The following is a 16,554-nucleotide window of genomic DNA, read 5'->3' on the forward strand; positions in this document are numbered from 1 at the left end:
CGAGTTCTTTCAGAACTCTTGGGTGAATACCATCTAGTCCTGCTGACTTATTACTGTTTAATTTCTCAGTTTGTTCCAAAATCTCCTCTATTGGTACCTCAATCTGGGACAGTTCCTCAGACTTGTCACCTAAAACGAATGGCTCAAGTGTGGGAATCTCCCTCACATGCTTTACGGTGAAGACCGATGCAAAGAATTCATTTAGCTCCGCCTCAATGGCCTTGTTTTCCTTGAGTGCTCCTTTAGCATTTCAATCATCCAGTGGCCCCACTGATTGTTTGGCGGGCTTCCTGCTTCTGATGTACTTCAAAATATTTTTGCTGTTAGTTTTCATGCCTTTTGCTCATTGCTCTTCAAATTATTTTTTTGGCCTGCCTAATTTTGCTTTTACACTTGACATGCCAGTCATATTTTAAGATAGGAAGATAAGAGGAAAACTGTTTCCAATTGAAGCTGAAGTTTGCATGTATGAAAAAGGTTTGCCAAACATTTCATCAGGTTGCTGGGGCTAACACCTCTCCACTTACACAAAGTACCACAGAGTCTTTAATGATTTAAGACCTCTAGAAGGAGAGGACCTCTACCATCATTCTGGGTTATCGGCTTAGTGCTGACAGAGGGACACTACTAAACGAATCCCCAGCCTACCTCCTGTAGCACCTTGCAGAGACAGCATTGTAGAGACAGGTCAATACATTGCACAGTAGTTTGGAATACCACCAACACAGAATAAGGGTGCAGGTTTTACACATGAATAAGAACATCAGCACTGAATAGGTAAGCGAGCATTTACCTTGTGATCACATGGTAATAATAAATCTTCCCCTCTGGATCTCGGGCTGTTTTCCAGTTGGGAGGGAGGACAATGGTTTTGGGTTTTGGAGGAGATGGCGGCGGTAGATCCAGAAGATTGTTGGTCACTACCAGCTCTGGCTAAAAATACCCCAACGACAGCAAAGAGAGAAAGATGAGCAAATGACAACATTACAAAGTTTTTAATACAAAGCTACAGTGTATAAGAAAGTTATGGTTACCTGACCAAGTCCATTTATAAAGCAGTAGTCCAGTGGGCCACGTTTCACTTTCAGTGTGATGCTTTTGATTAACTTAGCAAGTTTAAGACCATGTCTACACTAGGAGTGCCTAATATGTATAGGAAAAATGGCATACTATACCAGCAAAGTGCTCCTAGTGTGGACACAGCTATACCAACAAACATGAGTGAAACAAGCTATACTGGTAAAAGCACAGATTTGCTGGTATAATTGCAGATGCACTTGGGGCTTCTGATGCCACAGTTATGTCACCCAAGGATAACATCCTGATTGATGTAACTATGCCAGCAGAAGTTTGTAGCGTAGACATAACTTTAGGCAATCAATAGCCTCAGAGGAATCTACGTCATTCTGTGAGGTGGCTGACAAGAACAGCACCAACAGCCCTTTTCACACGATAAAGGCTTAGTATGCTGAATCCAGTCTGAAACCAAGGCCACTACAGAACCTAATCACCTTTCCTATACAGTGAGGAGACAGGAGGCTGGTAGGGAGGCAGAGATATTTCCCTTACACAGAGCAGCGTTGAGACCAGATCACTAAACACAGCACAAGTGATTCTCTTTTCTCAGGACAGAGAACCAAGCTTAGGAATCATTCACAGCAAAGTCCACACAGAGAGAGGGAGGAGAAAAGGACGTGCCATTTTAAGATAGTTTATGAGAGTACTATGTGTACAAATGCTAGAGTGGGAGACAAGAACGGTGGATATGAAATCGACCAGCCCTTCTCACAATGCCAGGCAGTAGAGCAAGGGAAGGGATGCTGTTTGCAAAGGAATCAACTCTAGGTTTTAACTACCCTTTTGACAGTAAATCCATTGGCTTTCTAGTTACAATTTAAGGGAAATGGATAGGATATTGTCCTCCCCAACATAAATGGGAAACAGGGGAAAGGGTACAGCAAACGGGATAGACATCACACCGTTGTCTCTCATGGGTCATGAAAAAAATTGCATTCCGTAAGTTGCTGGCATGTTACAAGGCTGGACTGTAACGCTCCAGGCCTCACCTGCTGTATGGGCTGAGGCTGCCCGGCTGCTACGATCGTTGTTACTGCTGTCGTCGGCTGCACCACCACTCCCTGTGGATGAGCTGTGTAAATCTGCTGCCCTTGGATATACTGAAGACCTGGCTGTGCATAACTCTGAAACAAAGCAAGAGAAACTGGGAAATCAGTTCCCTTATTGAAAAATCTTTTGTTACTTCTGTGATCAATGATGAAACAAAGAAACAGGGTAAAACTGGTTTTATTTCAAGATGCAGTGGAAAGTGGAATATACTGTTTCTATTGTACAACTGTTCTGGAGCAGGAATATGTATTAATGCATTTTTAACTTCATAAAATGTTTTACATAAATTTGATAGATCTTTGTTCTTCACAGGAAATTTAAGTTTAAAAAAATATGTAAAATATTCTATTTCTTGGGATTCAAAACTGCTACTCCCTCAGTACTAGAAGAAAACTGCAAAGCTGAGCAAAATGGATGCAATTATGAACATGCTTAAGTCAAGAAACAGGTTCACCATGAATAAAACCTGCAATGCATTTTAAATTACAATGGCATTTCTGAGCCTCTGACTGGTGACAGCCATCTTGTTGAAAACAAACATCAATGTCTGTCATGAAGGGCATGCTGCATGCATCATGTCACTGCAGATTAAGTATTATCCAAAGAAGGGATGTCTTGGATCTCTCCCGTATAATATACCTGTTATGTTGAGCAAAACTCACTGCCAGTACTACTTCAGATACCAGATGTACAGCCTGTGAAATACCAGTTTTCCAGCAGAATACTGATACTTAAAGGAATGACCTTGTTCTTCCACTGGACAGAAGCTTTCAGTCATTGAACCTTTTCAGCAGGACAACTGAACATAAGAATGACCATACTGGGTTAGACCAATGGTCTATCTAGCCCAGTATCCTGTCTTTTAACAGTGGCCAGTGCCAGATGCTTCAGAGGCAATGAACAGAACAGGGCAATTATCAAGTGGTTCTTCTCTAATTATCCAGTCCCAGCTTCTGGCAGTCAGAGGTGCAGGGACACCTAGAACACTGGGGTACATCCCTGATCATCTCGGCTAATAGCTAGCCATTGATGGACATATCCTCTATGAAGTTCTCTCATTCTTTTTTGAATCCAGTTACAGTTTTGGCCTTCACAACATCCCCTGGCAATGAGTTCCACAGGTTGACTGTGTGTTGTGTGCAGTAGTACTTATGTTTCTTTAAACCTGCTGCCTATTATTTTCATTGGGTGATCTAGGTTCTTGTGTTATATGAAGGGGTAAATAGCACTTCCTTATTCACTTCCTCCTCACCATTCATGATTTTATAAAGCTCCATCATTGAAAAGGGTCTAGGTATAATCTGCACTTGTAGACTGAGAAGGCCCTATGCAACAGAGCAAGAGTCCCTCAGTAAAAAGACTCAGACATACTGGTACCAAGCGAAGTGTGATCAAAATGTCCTGGGACACAATATTAAAAAAACCAAAACCCTGAAATCATCATCAAATATTCTGAAATCCTTCATTCTCCTGCAATAATCACTTTTAGGTAAATATTGTCCATTACAACTCTGGGTGAAATCTGCACTTGTGAACTAAGTAGATGAACCATTGTTTTGAAAAGAAATATTGGACCAGTTTTGAAAAAAACAAAGCCTCACTAGACTTGAGTACTGTACACAGGCTGAACCCACAAGGGCTAATATGACCCACAGATATATAAACTGGGGAATCAGAGAAGGGACCACAAAGGTCTTCTAGTCCAGTCCCCTGTGCTCAGTATAACATCTCTACTCCTACGCGTTGGAACAGAGGTGCTATATTGTCTCTGTATTTGGCACTAGTGCAACCACTACTAGAATACTGTATCCAGGTCTAGTATTTAGAATTCAGGAAGGATGTTGATAAATTAGAGAGGATTCAGAGAAGAGCCATGCGAATGATTAAAGGATTGGAAAACATACCTTACAGTAACGGCTTCTGGGTTTTGGGGTTTATTAATTTCACTTTGGGGTATTTTTAAAGCAATTTTTGAGTTTTATGCAGATGTCCAAAAATCGGATTTTTTCAGGGCTCTCTCTTTATATGTCTTTTAATGCGTAATACATATAATTACAGTAGCATATACTGTAATTAGTAATCTCTTTGTAACATTCCTTAGTGGGCTTTAACGAAGTACTGTTTCAAACTGCACAATGTTAAAACACACAATGTTCAAAGAAAGAACCAGCAAGGTCTAAATGGACCAATTAATGCTCAACAAATCTGTGCACTTTAAAAATCACATCCATATAGTCTGCATTACTGCACTGTATAGACAAATCCGTAGATACAGGTAACCATTTCCCATCTTTCTCATGTTTATCCAGTAAACACCGACTTCATTTTTGAGAGAGAGAGAGAGAGAGAGAGAGAGAGAGAGAGTGTGTGTGTGTGTGTGTGTGTTGGGGGTGTTTATTAATTAAAACCAAAGATTGGAAGCCCTACCCATAATAATAGACTCAAGAAGCTCAGTCTATTTAGTTTATCAAAGAGAAGGTACAGGGGTGACTGATCACAGTGTATGTACGTACACACAAGGAATAAAAAATAGGTAAGAGGACTCTTCTGTCTAGCAGACAAAGGTATAACAAGACCCAGTAGCTGGGAGTTGAAGCTAGACAAATTTAGACTCAAAAAAAGATGTACATCGTTAACAGTGAGCGTAATTAACCAACAGAGCAATATGCCAAGGTGCATTCTCCATCACTGGAAGTTTTTAAATCAAGATTGGATGTTTTTCTAAAAGTTATGCTCTAGTTCAAATACGAATTAATTCAGGGGAGTCCTATGGCATGTGTTATGCAGGTGGTCTGACCAAATGTTCACAATGGTCCTTTCTATCCCCATAATCTATGTATATATATGATCATCTCTCCCACCTCCCACTTCGACTAGTGACTGACTGACCTCTCCGTTACTGAAATTCCTGTATTAAACTTTCAGTTTTGGTTGCACATCAGCAGCAAATAGTCTTTAAACATGGGATGTGAACTGGCTATTTTTTTAAGTTGGCGTTACACAAAAATGATTCATGAAGAGTGAATGAATACACTTATGTCACCCTTAGATGCACTTATGTGCCTTCATTATCACCATATTTTTCAATATTAATAGCAATTAAGGCTACTTTCCATTTATGTCTGAGGAGGTTAAAGTAGCTAAAAACTAATGAATTCTCATCACTGATTTGAAATATTGCATGTATTTTACAGCTTGGTAAACTGAGGCACAGAAATGTGAAGTGACCTGTTCAAGGCCAGTTATAAAGCAATAGAGTGGAGTGGAGAATTTAGGACTCCTGGCTCCCAATCCCCTATATCTAATCACAATCCCTCCAGTAATGGTACTACACATCTGTGTATTTAAAGTCTGTACCATAGCCTAGTTATGACTGTGATAGGCACAATAAAAATTATGCTACTATCAGCCCACGGAGTAACCATGACAATTACCTGTGGAAATGGAAGATTATGTGGAACTCAGCAAGCAACAACATAAAGCTGATAACTGAACTCCTGTTTGTTTATGCTTTCTCCCTTGAATTGACAATCAAGAAAGTGAGAGTGTTTTGTTCTTCCCTTACTGTGCATGCTCCTATTTGAATATTAAGATGCATGTTTGCTGATACATATAAGAGAGGGATGCATTTTTATGCTCTTCGTGAGGGCTCCCTTCCTTCATAACAGATCCAACTTAATCTCTTTATTGTATTTGGAAAATGCAAAAAATAGACCCAAGCGTGGATTTAGTGCTTCTAGAAGGAGCCAGACTGATACTAGCAAAATTGTCTGCAGAAAGTCTACAGCAGGGAAAGCCATCTCACAATGCTCGATCCTGACCTAATGGGACTATCTCTAGTGATGTGCGAGCGTCGGAGGGGAAGGCTTCAGTCTCCATGGCCCAATCAGTCCTGGCTGATCTGCTGAGAATGCCAATATGGAGCAAATTAGTGGTGTGCATGTTTTTTGTGATGGACACCTGTCCACGAGGAATTGAACTGACTAGTCAACTCATTTCACACAGCCCACCAGACAGGTGGTAAGTACCAAGATCAGATGGTGATAATTATTGATCTGTGCTGAATTCAAACCAGTGACCTACAAATGAAAGAACATTTGTCCTATTAGCAACCCTCTGAGCCATGCAGTTACCCATGTGCTGCATTTGATGGAACTCTGAATCAGCAACACAGCTGTTACTTAAGATCGAATAGCAGAATCTTTATTAATAGGCAGAAGGAGTCCAAGCTTGATTTTTCAGAGGGCCAGACTGAGTTTAACCAAACTGGTTAGGGAATCGAAAGAGAATGAGTATGGAACACTACATTTTTTGTCATCATTTCAAGATCTGGTTTCAAACGAAACCCCTCACACCACTGATGGATTGCAGAAAATTGCATGGAATCAGTATCATGGAGTTCTAGCATTATCACAAACTACCTCTTAACCCTCAATTCAGGGCAGCAGAATCCTGAAGGGGTAGATTTCATTGTACTGTATTCCAACACAGTCTTCCATTTCAGAATTGCAGTAACACTCTAGGGTGCACAGGTACTGCATTCCATACACTTTACAGAGATCCTTAGAGCCCTTGGCCACGTTTCTAAAGATCCACCCAAGGGTGAGGAATGTTAAGTGACTGCACACCTGCATGTTTTACTGCCTCCATAACATACTACGTAAGAGTATAATCCCTTGCCCAGAAGTATCTGTTCACAAAAACAGACAACATTAACAGAAAAAGTAATGGATAAAACACATATAGAGCAGGAAAAATCTCTCTCCAACTGCTAAGCACTCAGTCCCAGCGACTAGGAGATGCTTCACTGTGCACATTAAAGAAAAAATCTTAATAAATTGGACGAGTCTGATTTACCTAGACCCCACAAAGCAGGCCCACATGATTAAACTGCACCAGTGCGCCAGACTCACCAGATACTAGAGTTAGAAGTGTTAACTATAGAAAAATTTGTCTTCCAGCTAGCAATCTAACTCCTTTCATTGTCTGGTGCTTATTGACAAGCTGTGTTTGAAGGATTCATTATGCATTTTCTCATAGAGTTTTACCTGTACAATTGGTGGAGCAGTCTGAGAATAAGGTGATGTCACACCATAAACAGTCTGACACGTCTGTCCTGGGTAATATATGGCTGGCTGAGACTGGGCCGGAGAGTACTGCTGTTGCACAGCTACAGTCTGCTGATTGGAATCCCATACTCCATAACTCTGCCCCTGCACTGGACCTGGGGCAGGCACGGGCAAGACAGCTACATTGGGTTCCTGATGGACCACGGTGTCACTTTGTGCTACATACTGAGGAGCAGAAACCTCCATCGTTGTTGCTACATGTTGTACTACTGGTACTGGCTGAGGAGCAGTCAGGGGTGGTTCGACTGTGTGCCCAACCAAAGTCTGGGGATGCTCATAGGCTGCAGGAGAGCACATGGGATCCAGGCTCGGCGTGGGCAGTAGCACCTTCCCAGCATTGGGATTGCTGGGATCCACATAAGCCTGCATGGGATAGCCAGGGGGATAGCCAATGAAGCTGTGGTGGGGAGCGCTGTAGCCCATGGAATCGTATGGAAGTGGGGAAGTCATCCCTAGGTTCTGTAGTTGCTGCTGCTGTTTCTGAGCCTCCCGCTGAGCTACTTCCTGTTCGAACAGCTTCCTGCGTTCTTCCGTGGACAGCTTGTTGCGATCCTTGAGCCGCACTTTCTTCTTAGAAGAAGCGGGTGTGTCATACCTGAAAAAGAGAACCACTTCATAACTCCTGCCCCAGAATTAAACAGATTATAGCGGTACCCTCGGATGCTATTTATAGACAAAGGCCCGCCAATAAATGCATTAAAAACCAAAAGGAGAGGGAAGGTAGGAGTCATAACAGAATATTTATTGCTCCAAATTGAACCTTGGAACACATTTCTTAACTTTAAAAGAATTTTAAAATTCACTCTAAAGAAAAGATAGCCTGAAATAGAGTGCAAAAGAAAAAAACCTCACTAGGTTTGGACATTTTCTCTACTTCATACACAGACTCATATGCTCTGCATGTGTGCGAAAGACATTCACATATATACACACACACATGTATAGCATTACTTTTCTAAAAAGCCCGTTCAAAATAATGCAAAAGATCTTGTTCGTATCATCACAGGCAGATCTAATCCTGAAACTTAACCTTTTGGTGGAGGAAAGAAAACCACACAACTGAAAGAACCCCAAACAAAGCATCCAGTACCACACCAGATTAAATAAAAAAAAAAAAAAAATCCCGTGCAAGTTTATTCAGACCAGCAGACAGCTATAGCTTACACGTTCCATTTCTGGGCTCCCTCAAGCTGCATTTGCATAAGTAAAAGTTAACGTAACTTGTTATACATGGGGTAAATGTAACATGCTATCCAGTAATAGAGGCATTCCCAATCTTTTTCATAGCGTGGTCCATGTCTTAAGTTACTTGGTCCCCTCTCTTCCCATTAACATATCTCTGTGGTCACTACAGTAATGGCCTTTTGGAAAAGTAATATTAAGAAAAGAATATTTTTAGGGTTTTTAAATGCGCTTTTAGCAACTGGAATATGAAGAAGCCAGAACTGTGATTAGCCAGCTTTTTGAGAGCCAACAGTGGTTCAGACCACAGCTGGGTAGCCTCTGCCATGTTGCAATATAATGCATAAGCAAAAGGAGTTTGGGCAAATGATATTTCCAGTGGGAACCTAAACCTTAGAATTCCCGAACTATTGTATGTTTACACTGGCAAGTCTTAATTGTGAATTAAGAGGCTGACATTGAGTAGCATCCAAAAATATTGAGGAACCTCATGTCACTGTTTTCCCACTCTTGTAATGTTCATTCCCCTGGAGATTTCCCCCTTCACAGCTGCATCATGGCTCTGGGTCTGTCAGAGCATTTAAGGATTTTAGCAGAGCAACACAGGTAATTATGCTGTCTCTGTGTAACATACATTTTATGTGCCTTTATGCCCTCAAGTTCAGGCAATGCAACCCAAGAGAAATTGTGCTGGATAATCTAAACAATATCTATTGCATTATAACTTTTCCTTGGTGAACAAGATAGCAGATAATATTACACTGATATTTCCATTATAGCTCCCTTTTCATAGGCTCATAAATTTCTCAAAATGTACCTGTTTTGGCTGATATTTTCCATGCTTCGTGACTCTCACTTTTTTGATAAAGGGAATGAAATGTATTCACTGATCTGGAGCAAGGGTGAAAAACATTCAAACTTTTCTGCCACAAGAAGATTAAGACTTCTTTGCATGCATAACTCAATACTGACATTCAACCACTGAGACCTTTTGGAACGTTAATTATTTCTGAATACTAGTCTCCATCTTAATTTGCAGATGTTATTTAAGAACAATGGAATTATAAACAACTGACTTCCATTTAGAGTTGTGCTATTTACTGAACCACAGATCTGCCTAAAAAAAAAAAAGTGTTGTTAGATTTTTTTCTATTTATTTATTTAAGTAGGAGTCCTATTTTTCTTTCTGAAACACAAAACAGCTGAAGAGATTTTCCAGGGGTAAAAAAGATAGCTTAGGTCAGACACAAAGCATGTAAGATTAAAGATCAAAAGGCGGATATTTTTGAAAGTTATGAGTGTATGAAAACAGGGGGTTACAAATGAAAATGCTTTGCAGCCTTAACTATCGTGGGTTCTTCAAAGCATCCAATATATTCATACATACATCAACTTTTTATTCATGCATCCAGTTTGCATATCAAGAACACATTGCTACAAATACTTCAGTTAAGATGCCCTTTTGTTTCTTCAGTCCAATTCAAATAATACCCGTGAGTATTTATGTTTATATGAATCTTGTTGGCAGTGAGAACCCAATTTAAATAATTTAACAAAAATGTCAATATTTTTCTGCACTCGTCCGAAGAACTTACATTAAGAGCCAACTCACACAAAGGAATAAATACAAAAAAACCCCATGTGATGCAGTAGTGAAGTTAAGCGGGTGTCATAATAGTTTCTCCATTCACCCAACGGCCCATCTCCTCTAAGAGAATCTCCACTCCAGAGCAGCAGCAAGGGCAAGGAGGCGTGCCAAGGGCATGCCAGCATACCCCCAAATCTTTCAGTGATCTGAGACCATCTCTGGAGTTCTTTACCCCTCTGATGTCATCTGTTCTGCTCACCTCCATTCAGGATAGATAAAAATCAATGATTTTTTTTTTATTTAAAATCAGATTTTTTTGATAAAATGCTTTTTGAGGAAAAAACCTATCTAAAGATAGTTTTAATTAAGAAACATTATAGCTCAAAGATCTCTCATCATGGAATAGGGATTATAAATTCTAATTCTATAGTATGAGACAATATATTCATGCAACGTTTAAGAAAAGTTTTGTAAATGAGTTCCAATAGTTCATGGATTAGGGACCCAATTTTATGGGGATCCAGGGCCTTCTGTATAGATTATTTAGGTTAATCTTTCTATCTACCCAATCGGACTCAATGCTCAGTCTAGAAGATACCATCAGAGATGCTTAGTTTTGCAGGTCTCAAACTGTGGATTTGTCTCCAGAGATAACATGCTTGTTAACAGAAAAAAAAAAAATGTTTTTAAATAAATAAATAAATAAATAAATAAATAAATAAATAAATAAAGAGGTGAGAAATAACAGACCTCAAACCTATTGTCCCTCTGCAAATTTGTGTATACAGAGTCAATCTCTTCCTCTCTCAAAGTGCAAAGTTTCAAGAAGTTCAGTGAATAGAAGATTTTTGGGGGCGGAATAGATCTGGACAAGGAGAAGAAGTCTGGAGATAAATGTGAGAAGGGAGGGACAGGCAGTAGAAACAAAAGTGAAACTGTTTGAGCAGCATATTCTAGAAGTCTTGAGGTCTTTCTGAGTGTAGCCATCACTGATTTGAGATCTACCATACCATTCTCTCCCTAGAAGGGAAAACCTATAATGGCAGCAGGCCATAAAAGAGACCCAGTTTGGAAATATTTTAATGAAGTTCCTCTACCTGTGGGTAAGTCAGGCATGCATGCAAAATGCAAACAGTGCAAAAAAGAAATGCAAGGCCTGGTTGCCCAAATGAAACAACATCATGGGAAGTGTTTTTTCTCAGGAGGAAGCTGCGCTAAAGATGATGAAAGGAACATGTCTGAACATCCAGGACCTTCAGGTTGGTAAACTTTTTTATTTCATACTTCTTTCTTAAGGACTGCCTGTCTTCCTTCTGGGCTACTCTTGAATTCTCATGTTTGAGCACAAAAAATATAGTTGGTACTCTATGGTACTATCATTTTAGATGCAGTTGTGATAAAAAATAAATAGCTGAAATAGGCAGATCTTCCTTTTACAATTTCACCTTTAAAGTGGTGAAGTCACTTTAAAGTCAGTGAATGCAATGAGTAATACTAAATGAGCAGTATGGTAATAATTAAATAACTACTTTGACTTATTTTGCTTAGGGGAATACATCCTCAACATACAAGATTCTGAAGACTGTTGAAGTGATAATCTCACTTTTAACAGCAGTAGCTTCTTCTGCCGCTGTAGAAAGAATATTTTATTCCTTTGGACTAATTCATTCCAAACTGAGAAATTGTTTGGGACCTAAAAAAGCAGGAAAGCTTGTTTTTCTGTTCCAGATTATGAACAAACGGGAAAATGAAGGTAAAGACGACTGAGTTAGCTGCAGAAGCCAGTTTAAGTTTCTTATGTTGACCTGGCTGACAGTTGATTTTTTATTTTTTTTAAAAAAAATTTAACTATTTTAGTTAAAACAATTTTAACAAAAACAAACCTGATTTTAAAAAAACTTGAATGTTTAACTAAATTAAAAAATTCATATGCTTGTTTTGTTAAAATATTATAGGTTTGCTGTTGAAGAAAAAAATCCAGAATACATAATGTTGTTGTTTTAGTTAAATAAAACAATTTAAATGTCTGTCTGGTGATATTCTCCTCCTAATACAGCATGGCAAGAAAATCCTCAAAATATTAATGATTAACCTGTTGAACTGGAGATATTTATGAAGTCATTGGGAGGTGAACTATCTGCTTCAATTACCTTTGGTAAACGAAAAACCAAACAATCATTCATTTTTTGATATAGCTGTAAAACTAATCTGAAAAGTTTTCAAAATAAATCACTTCAAAAATGCCTAGTGTGTACCTTCTAAAAATGAAACCTACATCTTTGAGTTGTGAAGAATATGTATTAAGGTTATAACAACCAACAAGAATGCTCTTTTATGTAGAAATCCATGATTAAATCAAGTTTTCCTGACTAGTGATTTAAATCAAATCCACCCTGCCTGCACTATAAGGATTTCATACAGTGTTTTGGAACAAAAGTACTATCCAAAGTGCCCTAGTTACAGACTGATTGGTCCATATTATGAAAGAGAGCCAGATTAATGACTATTATGCCTCTATGGGCAGCGATCCCCTCATTCTCTAAGCTTCATTTTTGCCATGCTACATTTTGCAGATTTTCCTCTTATACAAAGTCACTGTTTACACAGAGAGGGTGCAGCTGGGAAGAACATGCAAAGAAAGGGCTTCCTGACCTCTAGCACCAGAGACCACTCATGCTCAATCATTTGCTATTCAGTATTTTCTGTTTTTCTAATCTTCCTCTTGCTGTAACAAGAACTTTCCTGCCATGAAGTTTACCTTGTCTCATGTTTCCTGTGCTTTTTGCCTTTTTAACTCTCTTTATATATGTTAGTAATTCATCCATCTCTACTTCTGCCTCCAGTCATTTGTTTGGTTTTTGTTCTGCAAATGGATGTTTTTTGTGGATTTATACTCCAATTTTTATGCTGGCCTTTCAAACGTGCTTAATAGAGAATAACATGAGGACAATGGAATGCTGCTTTATTTGAAAAATGTGACTTTTTTGTAATCAATTATTCTCCCTCAGCTTTTCTGAAGTCCATATAGTAGACCTTGACTGGCTTGGTACTGGCTTTAACAAGGATGTGTGCTGCATTTTAGCTAGTAAGAACAAGAGTTCTGTCTTGACCCCAAGAATCCCACATACTTAAATGTAACGTTTATTAACTCCACTGACCTCTGCTGCCTTTCAACATCTCCAAGTATCGCTTATTCATAATGATTGACTCCTTGTTTTCTGTGAACAGCTCAACCCACTCTGCTTCAGCTGCCCAACCCACTCTACCAGTTGTCACGTGTCTCTCCAGTCGTCAACATTGGCTCACACTGAACACAGTATCTCGGCTCTCTGAGCAGGGGCCATTTTATTTCTTTAGACTCTCTACGCAATGCCACACTCACATACAGCACTTGAAAAATGACCATACAGATGACACCAGTTGCTAGACCAGGCAGTTTAAGGGTCCATATGAAAACGAAAGAATATTCTGTAGTGTGATTTGACATGGTTAATGTACAGATATGGCTCACGCTCAATTCTTAGGACATACTTTTGTCCATTTGTTATATTTAACAGGACTTTTCTCCCTCCAAACATGGCGGTGTTTGCTAATCCTCCAGAAGGAATTTATTACATTAAATGTGGACCATAACTATTAAATTTCAGTAGATTGCCACTCTGTTCCCAACCAACTTTCTGAATGCCAACTTCTCCTCTCATTGGAAGTAAATGGAGTGGCAGACATCGAGCTGTATTAATGACATCAGAATAATGAAAGTGTGCATGTATTCTGACTTTAAAGTTGCAAGCAGTTTAATGGCTGGCAGGCAGACAGGAGTGGTTGGACCACAGGACTATGAGCCTATATAAAGTTGAGGAGGGCTTTAAACTAAGTTCACCGGGGGAACGAGACCAAAGCCCTGAGGTAAGTGGGAAAGCGGGATACTGGGAGGAAGCACAGGCAGGAATGTCTGCGAGGGGAGGGCTCCTGCCTCATACTGGGAATGAGGGGCGATCAACAGGTTATCTCAAGTGCTTATATACAAATGCACAAAGCCTTGGAAACAAGCAGGGAGAACTGGAGGTCCTGGTGATGTCAAGGAACTATGACGTGATTGGAATAACAGAGACTTGGTGGGATAACTCACATGACTGGAGTACAGTCATGGATGGTTATAAACTGTTCAGGAAGGACAGGCAGGGCAGAAAAGGTGGGGGAGTAGCACTGTATGTAAGGGAGCAGTATGACTGCTCAGAGCTCCGGTACGAAACTGTGGAAAAACCTGAGTGTCTCTGGATTAAGTTTAGAAGTGTGTGCAACAAGAGTGATGTAGTGGTGGGAGTCTGCTATAGACCACCGGACCAGGGGGATGAGGTGGATGAGGCTTTCTTCCGGCAACTCACGGAAGCTACTAGATCGCATGCCCTGATTCTCATCGGTGACTTTAATTTTCCTTGCATAATGACAGGTTTCAGAGTAACAGCCGTGTTAGTCTGTATTCGTAAAAAGAAAAAAGAAAAGGAGTACTTGTGGCACCTTAGAGACTAACCAGTTTATTTGAGCATGAGCTTTCGTGAGCTACAGCTCACTTCATCAGATGCATAGCATATCGTGGAAACTGCAGAAGACATTATATACACACAGAGACCATGAAACAAAACTTCCTCCCACCCCACTGTCCTGCTGCTAACAGCTTATCTAAAGTGATCATCAAGTGATCATCAAGGAAGGCCATTTCCAGCACAAATCAAGGTTTTCTCACTCTTTCCCCCCCCCCCCCCCCCACACACAGACACACATACAAACTCACTCTCCTGCTGGTAATAGCCCATCCCTCTTTGAAACCTCTTTTGAAACTTCAAATCCAGACTCCAGCGAGAAACTGCTGAATTGGAATTCATTTGCAAATTGGATACTATTAATTTGGGCTTGAATAGAGACTGGGAGTGGCTAAGTCATTATGCAAGGTAGCCTATCTCCCCTTGTTTTTTTCCTACAAACCCCCCCCCCCCCCCAAGACGTTCTGGTTAAACTTGGATTATTGCTGTGCACATTGTAAGATGAGCTATTGCCAGCAGGAGAGTGAGTTTGTGTGTGTGGTTTTTGGAGGGTGTGTGTGTGTGTGGGGGGGGGGGTGGTGAGAAAACCTGGATTAGTGCTGGAAATGACCCACCTTGATTATCATGCGCATTATAAAGAGAGGTTTCAAAGAGGGATGGGCTATTACCAGCAGGAGAGTGAGTTTGTATGTGTGTCTGTGTGTGGGGGGGGGGGGGAGGGGGGAAAGAGTGAGAAAACCTTGATTTGTGCTGGAAATGGCCTTCCTTGATGATCACTTGATGATCACTTTAGATAAGCTGTTAGCAGCAGGACAGTGGGGTGGGAGGAAGTTTTGTTTCATGGTCTCTGTGTGTATATAATGTCTTCTGCAGTTTCCACGATATGCTATGCATCCGATGAAGTGAGCTGTAGCTCACGAAAGCTCATGCTCAAATAAACTGGTTAGTCTCTAAGGTGCCACAAGTACTCCTTTTCTTTTTTCTTTTTAATTTTCCTGATATCTGCTGGGGGAGCAATACAGCGGTGCATAGACAATCCAGGAAGTTTTTGGAAAGCGTAGGGGACAATTTCCTGGCGCAAGTGCTAGGGGAGCCAACTAGGGGGGGTGCTTTTCTTGACCTGCTGCTCACAAACCGGGTAGAATTAGTGGGGGAAGCAAAAGTGGATGGGAATCTGGGAGGCAGTGACCATGAGTTGGTTGAGTTCAGGATCCTGACGCAGGGAAGAAAGGTAAGCAGCAGGATACGGACCCTGGACTTCAGGAAAGCAGACTTCGACTCCCTCAGGGAACAGATGGCCAGGATCCCCTGGGGGACTAACATGAAGGGGAAGGGAGTCCAGGAGAGCTGGCTGTATTTCAAGGAATCCCTGTTGAGGTTACAGGGACAAACCATCCCGATGAGTCGAAAGAATAGTAAATATGGCAGGCGACCAGCTTGGCTTAATGGTGAAATCCTAGCGGATCTTAAACATAAAAAAGAAGCTTACAAGAAGTGGAAGGTTGGACATATGACCAGGGAAGAGTATAAAAATATTGCTCGGGCATGTAGGAAAGATATCAGGAGGGCCAAATCGCACCTGGAGCTGCAGCTAGCAAGAGATGTCAAGAGTAACAAGAAGGGTTTCTTCAGGTATGTTGGCAACAAGAAGAAAGCCAAGGAAAGTGTGGGCCCCTTACTGAATGAGGGAGGCAACCTAGTGACAGAGGATGTGGAAAAAGCTAATGTACTCAATGCTTTTTTTGCCTCTGTTTTCACTAACAAGGTCAGCTCCCAGACTGCTGCGCTGGGCATCACAGAATGGGGAAGAGATGGCCAGCCCTCTGTGGAGATAGAGGTGGTTAGGGACTATTTAGAAAAGCTGGACGTGCACAAGTCCATGGGGCCGGACGAGTTACATCCGAGAGTGCTGAAGGAATTGGCGGCTGTGATTGCAGAGCCCTTGGCCATTATCTTTGAAAACTCGTGGCGAACGGGGGAAGTCCCG

General features: G+C 40.7%; 1 protein-coding gene across 2 annotated transcripts in view; it reads right to left on the reverse strand.

Moving 5' to 3' along the window:
* SETD2 (SET domain containing 2, histone lysine methyltransferase) overlaps nt 1-16,554 on the reverse strand; it is a 138,164-nt gene that overhangs the window by 41,196 nt on the left and 80,414 nt on the right. For both annotated transcript variants that reach the window (XM_074946451.1, XM_074946452.1), the window contains exons 16-18: nt 7,176-7,851; nt 2,067-2,201; nt 794-933 (exon numbers count right to left, since the gene is read on the reverse strand). In XM_074946451.1, the coding sequence (XP_074802552.1) occupies nt 794-933; nt 2,067-2,201; nt 7,176-7,851 (951 nt within the window). The remainder of the gene's footprint in view (nt 1-793; nt 934-2,066; nt 2,202-7,175; nt 7,852-16,554) is intronic.

Source organism: Natator depressus, chromosome 2 (assembly GCF_965152275.1).
Source record: "Natator depressus isolate rNatDep1 chromosome 2, rNatDep2.hap1, whole genome shotgun sequence".
In the NCBI taxonomy this organism is placed as follows: Eukaryota; Metazoa; Chordata; order Testudines; family Cheloniidae; genus Natator; species Natator depressus.